Source organism: Penaeus chinensis, chromosome 33 (genome assembly GCF_019202785.1).
Source record: "Penaeus chinensis breed Huanghai No. 1 chromosome 33, ASM1920278v2, whole genome shotgun sequence".
NCBI lineage: Eukaryota > Metazoa > Arthropoda > Malacostraca > Decapoda > Penaeidae > Penaeus > Penaeus chinensis.
Window position 1 is genome coordinate 10,903,236 of NC_061851.1, and position 10,000 is coordinate 10,913,235.

The following is a 10,000-nucleotide window of genomic DNA, read 5'->3' on the forward strand; positions in this document are numbered from 1 at the left end:
ATACAATTACAGTCTCAGGCATTTCCTCTCAGCAGTAGAAATAAAAGGCCACAACAGGTTACACGCAACACGCATGGCTCTCCCTCGATAAACAACAAACGGAGATAACAAGCCCCGTAAAATAAACGCTTGTTCACTCTCGAAATTCATATCAATTTGCTCGTAGTAGTACTAAAAAAACAAAACAACAATGCTCACTACAACTCACCTCCATGGCTTGTCCGAGCTCTAAATCGAACGTGACGACACATATCGCGTGCACCCAGTTACTGAAGTTATCCCAAGGGAGCAAAGGAGCGTCTTTCTCTTCGTTAGGGGACATTTTTGGGTCTTTGTTTCCCTTAATTTTCCGTATTTTCCCTCGCGAGCTGAGACGACACGCCTTCCTCCTCCACCTGTAAACAAAACACTGAAGCTCACGCGCGAAGTTGAGGCTCTTACTCAGAGATGGCGCGCAGGTATTGTGACGTCACGCTGGTCGTCGTTTTCTGTTTTGGAGCAGGGACTATTGTATGTACAGTGATTTCCTCATTTCCTCATTCCAGTTGTTATTCAGGGGCGGGATACTCAAAACAGTTTACAATGTTGTATCTCACATCGGAGCAGTTACAATGTTGTAACTCCTCCGAGGGCCATACTCGAAACAAAAATAGCCGCCATGTTATGACGTCACACATTGTAAAGTACCTTGTAAGTTACAACTGCTCGGGAGCTCTTGTAAGCGTTTCAAACCGGATATAGTGATTGTTTATATCTCGATTGCATAGTCGTCACAACTTATATAGCCTTTATTTGACTACACACTGCCGTTTTATATATTTAATACACCGGGAAATCTAGATATTAAGTGTTTTCTTTGCCTTCTTTACTTAATTGTTGTGATTTAAACATATTGCAAGTGCTAACAGTGTTGACAGACGACACACCCAATGTGGAGTGGGTGGCTGCTTATTTTCATGATCGAGCTTTACAGCATGAAAGACATTATAGGAACCCCTTTGCATGTTAATGATAACCAGTTACTGCGGTACTACGGATTTCCAAGACATGACATTTTGAGGCTTTGTGAGGTGTTGGACCTATACTCAGGAAGAACTAGGTTACATACATACTACCACATCCTGGAAGTAGTGATTTTACTTCTCCATTTTTTTTTTTTTTTTTTTTTTTTGTATGAATAATTGTATACTTGAACTATTTTTATTGATGGAACTCTTATCAATGCACATTACAATTGAATAAGTAGTAGTTTGAATATGCAAGAAGAAATAACTGTTATTCAAGATCTAGGGTAATTATAATCAAGCATTAAAAAGTAAAACTTTATTTCAGACTGTGATTATAAAAATATAAGACTGGTAAGAAAAATACCATAATGATACATCACAAAAATAATATGAAAGTATCTACAGATACATACAAAGCAATACTGCTCAAAAGTACAAAATGTAAGTTACATATTTTTGTCATGGTGCTTTATGACCACAAGACAGACCACAACCAAAGTTGGGTTGCCTTAGAAGTGAAATAAACAAAAATCTTTGGAAGCAAGTAATTTCAGACATATAAATATACAAATAAAGAAATATAACATTTTTAAAATACGAGTAAAGCTGTCCCTCAAAGCTTAATTACTACCGTTATGTTAACCATAAATATTAGAATAGCAATAAGTATATATTTGCTTTCTTCCTCAGCCTACAACATCAAAACCAGAAAAATAAATTAAACTTAAATACAGCTCTGTCTTAGTATCAACAAATAAAATCAATCTTAATTGACAGCACCAGAACTATTATAGTTTAACTTTATTATTGCCATGTGTAAACAACAAAAATGTGTTACTTCCTTAACCTAAAAGGAAAATATATAACCTATGCAGAAACCAAACAGTGCACCTGTCAGAATTTTGAAAAAAAATGAAAATCATTTTTTTCCTAAAAAAATAATAAGATCCTGAATTCCCTCCCTATAAAAATATGATTCTTCCAAACTGGATGAAATGGTCTAAACCTATATCATAAAACCAAAATACAATTTTCACAACCTCAGTGCAAACATTAATGCGAACAAAAAATAAATAATATATAATGGATTTTTGCCTTAGTCTGTACTAAAGAAATAAAGGAACTCCGAAATAAAGACTTATTTTAGACTTAGTCTCTCAAGCAATAACTTAACATTATGACTTTGTTAAATGTACAAATGCCTATCACAAATTAATGTCAACTGTGTACTATAAATGGGTAGATTAAGACTAGAATTGAATGGGAGAAAAACTAAAATATTTCATCATTTGATAAAAATAAGAACTTATGCCTTATCTTTTATAACACCAGCAATTGTTTGTAATGCTGATGCAATGTCTTTTACTGAACTTACAAGCTGTTTCAAGTGAATTTCTATATTTGCTTGTATCTGAAGCATGTCAGGCAAAATTCTCCTTTCTTCTGATCTTCTGCTATGACCATGCCTGCTACCTCCATCCTGAGCGTCACTGTCTTCTATTAAAAAAGGAGGTAATTCTGAAGAGTAAGTGTGGTCCATTGACACAATGGATATTGTCATTTCTTGCTCCTCTGGAGTGCCCTCATCCAATGTTACAACAACTTTCGAGTCTGTTATGACCTGAGATGCTATCCCAGATGGCCCAGGAGTTGGTTCTGCAACATCTAAAAAATGCAAATCTATATTTTAATTTTTATAATATACATTTCTTGAGTCTGATAAGACAACACATGTATTATACTCCTAAACCGACATATATCAGCATACAAATAATTTTATGCCTGAGTAAGCAATGTTAAATCCAATATTATAATTGTGTAATGATGTGATCTGAATTATTAAGCTGATATTTATTTATGTATGATTCGCAACTTGATGAGTCAAGTTTGCTATTTTTAATTAAGTCAAAAAATAAATATCTATTAGAATACATTTATGAAGTTGATTTAAGAAATGACTATTCCTATGTATTAAAAACTAGTAATAATAATGCAAAACGAATAAGATCCGACATGTAATACTGATATTTACTTGATGAGTCATATTTATTTTATTTACTTCAAAAAATCCATCCATTAGACTACATCTGTGAAGGATGATCATATGGTGAAAATTGTTCTTATAATTGTAGATGTTTCAGGAAATAAGTTATTTTTTAAAACCAATAAACACTTAGAAACTAAATAATACCAAACAATTAAGATTATACATTTAATATTACCATTCTTTATGCTATATTGTTGGCCTTTGTTTAATCAAATTTCTAGATTTTTTCATATAAGGGAAATACATAGGCAATTACTAAGATATTTCTACATTCTATTTTCTTTATGACAATATGCTTTATCTCCATATTGTGTTATGCATCAGTGAGTGTACTATCATATTGTACTTGATATTACCCTTACATTACTTTGAGTAACTATGTCATGGATATTAAAAAAATATCCATGACATGATATAGATAATAAAAAAAAAAATGGTACTCACTCCTACTTCAACTATTCTGTGACAAGAATATAAAGTTATTATATGACATGTACTGTTTTTCCTTTACTCTAACTATAAAGGATAAGTTTCAAGCACTTGTGACTAATTTCAACAACTCATGTTGACGGTACCTTAAGAATGTACAGAACAAAATTTACTTTTGAAATCTTACCTGTTCCTCCCATGTGTTTTTCCTCTTGTGCTGCCTTTTTTCCAAGCTGCTCTTAGGTCTGTGAACTTCCTACGCCCTGCATTCACATTCCTCGGTACGCGAGCGACAAGACTCACTTCCTTAGTCACACTCTCCTAGGCGTTATTTTTCACTTGTGCGATTATTCTGTTATCTGATTTACCCAGAACCACATTCTTCTTCGTTGCCACAGCTTCTATTAAAGCCAACATCTCTTCGTCTGAGAAATTTGGCCTTCTTTTCTTTTGAGTTGGACCTTCCATGGCGTTGTTTACCTTTGGTGTAGCACGGTGATAAAACAGCTGAGATTTGTGGCTTCTCATTGGCTGTTACGTCTACGAGGCTGAATGCTGATTGGTCAATCACCTACCGATGTGCCCTCTCTTGGCAGCCTAGGGAATTAACTTACGATGTTGACATTAGCCTTACAATGTGCTTACAACATTGTAGTTTTTTTTTGAGTATGGGCCACTTACAATGTTGTAAGGAGTTCGTAAGTTACAATGTTGTAAGGCGGTTACAACGTCCTCGACCTTGTAACTTACGGGTTGTTTTGAGTATCCGGCCCCAGGGTAGTGGTACCAGCAGAATGGCATAAATATCAATGATTTACAAGCACTGTTCATTTTTTCTTGTTACCTCAATTGTTTGATATTTGTTCGATCAAAAATACAGCATAAATTCTGAAATTCTATCCTCATCCATCTTAGATTAGACCTTTACAAAATAACCCATTTTATTTGCAATTATTAAAAGGAAAGCTGAATGTGAAATTCAAAAGTCGCTTTTCACTAGATTACCACACATCAGTGAATGATTTGCAGATCTCTGTACACCTTAAGTTTAGTTTAGATATTCGTTGGTTTCTATTTGCTGTTATCTCTCCGTGTTCCTTTTTTTTTCTCTCTCTCCTCGGCGTAGATATACTTCCCTAGAATACTTAATGAGATCACTTTTTATTTTATTTTCTCTGCGACTCTCTCCCTTTTTGGACATATCATATTTCCTGTGATAATATCCAAACCGTAACTTTATGACTCGAGTTAACAAAGACATGACAGTTTTACATATCATTTCTTATCTTGCTTAGTTTGTTCTACCGTATTTTTTTTCTTTCTTTCTTTCGGGTTTATCTTATCTTTACGTAAAAAATAGTACATCCGTATACCTCTTATACCATTAGCCTTGACCGTAAAGTTGATAAAATAATACGTTGATGAAATTATATCTTTGAGGATAATGAAGATGATAAAGATATTAATGGTGATGGTGACAATAATGAAGACGATGATGGTGATAATAATAATGATGATAACGATGTCATGATATTCAGTAATGCTGTTTATAGTAGCGGTAATAAGAGAATAAACAATTATTTTTATGGTAATAAGAATAACAAGAATATCAATAACAATAACAATAATGATAATAATAATAGTAATACTAAATCATAATGATGATGAAGATGATGATGGTGATGATGATGGTAATATAATAATAATAATAAAGATAATGTTAATATTCATAATGATGATGATGATGATGATGATGATGATGATGATGATGATGATGATGATGATGATGATGATGATGATGATGATGATGATGATGATGATAATAATAATAATAATAATGAAAATAATAACAATAATAATTATGATAATGATAATAATAATAATAATAATAATAATAACATTAATAATCATATAAGGAAAATAATAACAAGAGTAATCATTACCACTCTGATGATAGCCACTTATGATAAGTGTATAAAGTACTGATAATAAATTCAGGGCCATAACGATCACCATATTATTCATACATATTCATACCATTATTAAGGTTATTAAGGTTATTATGGTTGTCATTGTTGATGCTGCTATTACCAGTAATTTTCATCTTCATTATTACTATTATTGTTATTGATACTTTCCATACCATTATTACCATTAACCGTTATACACGTCATTAATGCCATAATGACGTCACTTTCCATAGCATTATTACCATTATCAGTGATACATTTATTACCATTATCGTTATAAGTGTGATGACGATAATGATAAGTGTTACCATTATCAATTTAGTTTTTTATGATGAAATGTAATATATGATATAGTATAATATATGAGATGATTTAAATATGATATAATATGTTAAATACGTCATATGATACAAAATAATGATATAATATATTAAATATGTCATATAATATAAAATAATATGATAAAATATATTAAATATGTCATATAATATAAAATAATATGATATAATATATTAAATAAGTCATATAATATATAATAATATGATATGATATGTGTACAATGTAACATAATGCAATTTGATATGGTATAATAAAAGAAGATACAATGAGATATAATATAATATATAAAGTTAAAATCTCCAATGTCACTGTTTTGCGTTTCGTTAAAAAATGTCTGAATGCTCTTGGAGCTCGTAAATGCAATGGGTTGATTAATGTACTTAAAGTAATTTGGAAATTTCTTTTAAAAATCTCAAGGTTGAATTCTGAGATAAAATGGGAGGTCATGATCCCATTTCCATTTGTTTATATTACTGTTATAAGAAATATGATGGAAATACGATCTAGAGAATGTTCTACGATATAGTAGATAAAATGATCATTATCTAAAGAGACCAAGCATTTAGTCGTATTTCAACTACAGGAGCGATATCATGCAAACGTCTTTCTGGTATTTGAAACCAAACCGTTTTCAGGTGTAATGATATGAGTGTACTTTCTTCCCTGAGATACCTGACACCTGAGGGTCTTAACCCCATGCCTTGTCCTCCCTTGTTAGAACAATACACGCGGTTTCCCAAGTTCTAGCTTGCATATATTTTATGAAGGGGTTCATGGAACTGGTATTGATGGAATATAATATTCTACTTTCGTCTGGTAAATATTATATCTTTGGTTTATCTTTGCCTTTAACTCTCCATGTAAGTTTATTCAAGAACACTATTGAAAATGTATTAACTAGAATAACGAAGATAAAATGAATAAGTCTATTCGCAGATTGCTGTGACACATGTCATCTTTGTTTGTGTACGTATTTCTGATGTTCAGCAATATTCTGATTTATACGACATTATTCGTCCCTTTGAATCCCTCTCGACTGTTTATAACAGTATTCTTATACATGTTAAAAATATAATGCACTTCGACGTTATTGCCATCACGTACAGTACTCCGTTTGATGTTTAGATATTCACGGAAAAGACTATAAACGTCCACCACGTGACATTAACATGAATAAAACGCGTATCATGTTGTCTTTGATTCACACAATAGCGAGTGTGTTCAAAGCTGAAAGGCAGGATGTGTCGGCAAGGGAAATAAGTCGCACACTCAACTTCCTGCCGCTCGTCCTCACAGAGTGGCTCGGGAAGGTCCTCGAGTCCAAGGTCTATATACTTATATAGATCTTGCTCGAGTCGTGGAGGGTGTCGGGAACCGCCGTGGAAATCTTATCAGTGTTTCTTACGTCACACAGTGGTAGTGTGAGATTGTTTTTATTATTAGCGCAGTTTTTCTTTGGCCTTGCTGGCATGTGCCGTGTGAAGCTGAAATCCTATTTGCATGAGACGAAAAAAATGTGTGGATTATAATACATACCAAGACTGAAGAAGTTGTGAGTTCTTTGGCAAATGAAGAAAGCAACAAGAAGAGTTCAAACACTTTTGTACAATAAGAAAGCAACATGGAGAAGAAGAAAGCAAGGTACGTTATATGAATGAAGACGAAAAACGAGGGAGACGAGGAACCAGTCGTGCATGGATGGGAAAACGGAATTTACATCACGAGTTCCTTGATTGTCAGAATACGGTATTATTATCACTATTACTATCACGTTTAACTTAAACAAGAACGCGATTTGACTTACCCGAGGTAGAAAAAGTACAAGATTACCGTTTTATAATAAGGACATCAAACGTACCGGTCATGAGACTTGTACGTGCTTTTCTACTCTCGGGAGATGACAAATAGTTATAAAGATGAAAAGAAAAGAATTGCCTGGCGATTATAGAATATTCCTTTACGTCAAAGGAAAGTCGATAACGTACCAAATCATGTGATGAGTTGAATACAGTAAGGCTCGCACAAGGCTCTCCGGATACCCTTGCGCCGGCCCCTGTGGTTAATTTTCTGATGGCGTTTTGTTGAATTTTGCATACAGATTAATACCTCAAGTTCATGCTAATAAACTCAAAGTGGTAGTATTTGCATTATCGAATTATTTGAAATTTCGCTCCCTACAAAGTAAGGTGCGTGTGGATTTAAGAGTTCAATTGCTCATCCGTGTTTAATGTTGGCAGTGAATAGAGAGTGGTATAAATCTTGAAGTTTGCGAATATTTCATTTTATAAATAGTTAGCAATTCCTAACGGTAAACAAACTAAAGTATCATGTAAAGGATAATAATAATGTGTTTGAATACTACCTGAAACTTCGTCGTGGCATTCTGGAGAGAGATATTTACACCGTCATTTCCTCTATCAATTATCATTATCAAATCAACATCTTCTCGTTACTTGGAAAATATAATATTCCATGTACATTATGCTTCCATGTCAAAATATTTTATAAACAAATAAAAATACTTACACCAATGATCTCTCATACTGACGTCACAGACAGCTGATGATGCAGGTGTAAACATTGGAATATGAGGGCGTCAAGCAAAGGAACATCGCAAATATAGTAATTCCAGGTATTTAAATCACCTAGAGACATTGTAAGATACACAGTTCACAATTAATTAGTAGTGTGGCATAATAATGTATAGCAGAACGAAGAGATAATAGCGGAAATAAGACGTAAAACCTGGATGTTGGACTCCGCAGATAATCGTCGGCGTCATAGTCAGGTGGTTTACAAATTATCTGCTAGTGCTTTTATATAAAAACATGTTTCGTGGATTGGCTGGAATTTGCACAGTGCATGACTGTTATAGTGTAGCTAATTGGAGAAAAATGCCAAATATACTTGGTTGTGATGAAAGAAGCAAGCGTGAGACGAACAAAATTTCAGTCTCAAACAAAAGAAGTAAATTGTCATTAACTGTATATATTTCTGTAAATGTAAAGCTTCGTAAGGAAAATTACTTTAATTTTTAGAACTCATATATTAACAGGATTATTCGAAGGACATGCCAAGCATGTTACCGTACATTATGATAATAGTTCTACATATTCTAAGAAAATATTATATTTTCCCACACTTATTTGTTGGGCATAGGTAAAGTTTTGACTAGCCATCTTTAAACCGGAAAAAAATATATGCATGTGATAGAGCAAATAAATCTAAGAAACTAATAAGAAAATATGTCAATCTTCTTAAGAGAGACTACTTTGATAGCACAGAAGGATCAGTATATCCTGATGCAACAGACACACACTGTTAGTAGAGGAGACACATGGCTATAGCTAAGAGATTTGAAAGATGAAGTTATCATAAACTGAATACCAGTGAATCAGAAAGACTGTCCATTTATCTGTTATTATGCAGTCATGCCATATATGCTACCAGGTTGGTAGTTAAAAACAAAAGTCCTCTCCACACAACACTATCTTGAAATCATTACAGTACATTACATGTATGTCACTACATGTCTACACATCCAACATCATCATACAAAAACAGAAACACAGCTGCTGAGAACAGACAGATTACACTTCACATAGTTTCACCACAGACATCATCCCTTATTCAACACATATAAACATAAACTAGATTGCATATATATAAACCTGACCTAAAGCATAGACTGAATAACACAGAGACAAACACTCACCTGAACTGTGAATCTCACCACATTGTCATGTATCATACATACTTGAAGAGTGTACAGATGAGGTAGTCAACAAACAGTGCCACAACATTAAATCAACTCAACAGTCATAGTGACCTGGGTACGATGGTCTCTTATAAAGGGCTCTCTGTTGAACTACAACTACATTGGTAGTTGTCCAAGTACGAGACACTTAGCAAAACCGACTGCTTTTATAGTACTCGCTTGTATAATTAGCTCTACAGCCGTTATTTTAAATGAAATCCTTGCCATTTCTTTCTTCCTATTTGTTAAAGGTAATTTAGATGATGTAGTCATTAATGAAAATGTATAGATTTTAGATGCACTTATTGTTTTAATTTGTTTATTTTACTTTTTAGACATTTATGTTTATGTGATGCAGTAAAATGTGTTTAATATCTTTAAGGTTTACTGCAAATGTTTAGTTTTTATAACAAAGGTTATATGCATCAAGGAGTTCAAAGATTGAGTGGGA

General features: G+C 33.2%; 3 protein-coding genes across 9 annotated transcripts in view; 1 reads left to right on the plus strand and 2 right to left on the minus strand.

The window, feature by feature from the left end:
- LOC125042952 (protein DENND6B-like) overlaps positions 1 to 396 on the minus strand; it is a 58,995-nt gene extending 58,599 nt beyond the window's left edge. Inside the window, exon 1 of the mRNA XM_047638787.1 lies at positions 209 to 396. Coding sequence (XP_047494743.1) covers positions 209 to 322 — 114 coding nt within the window. The 5' untranslated portion in view covers positions 323 to 396. The remainder of the gene's footprint in view (positions 1 to 208) is intronic.
- Positions 397 to 1,308: 912 nt separating this feature from the next.
- On the minus strand, positions 1,309 to 4,048 carry LOC125043024. Its single transcript, XM_047638977.1, has 2 exons — positions 3,671 to 4,048; positions 1,309 to 2,672 (listed from the first exon to the last, which is right to left on the minus strand). The coding sequence occupies exons 1-2, from the start codon at positions 3,681 to 3,683 to the stop codon at positions 2,314 to 2,316; spliced, it is 372 nt and encodes a 123-aa protein (XP_047494933.1). The 5' UTR covers positions 3,684 to 4,048; the 3' UTR covers positions 1,309 to 2,313.
- Positions 4,049 to 7,031: 2,983 nt separating this feature from the next.
- The window catches only part of LOC125042936 (protein dopey-1 homolog), a 32,217-nt gene continuing 29,248 nt past the window's right edge, over positions 7,032 to 10,000 (plus strand). For 2 of the 7 annotated variants that reach the window (XM_047638753.1, XM_047638754.1), the window contains exon 1: positions 8,041 to 8,424. Coding sequence is in view for 4 of the 7 variants with exons in the window: in XM_047638748.1 (XP_047494704.1) it covers positions 8,621 to 8,759 (139 nt within the window). In the remaining 3 variants the exon portion in view is untranslated. Of the gene's footprint in view, positions 7,434 to 8,039; positions 8,425 to 8,506; positions 8,760 to 10,000 lie in introns of those variants that run through there. The other 5 variants (XM_047638750.1, XM_047638752.1, XM_047638751.1 and 2 more) reach the window with 5 other exon arrangements.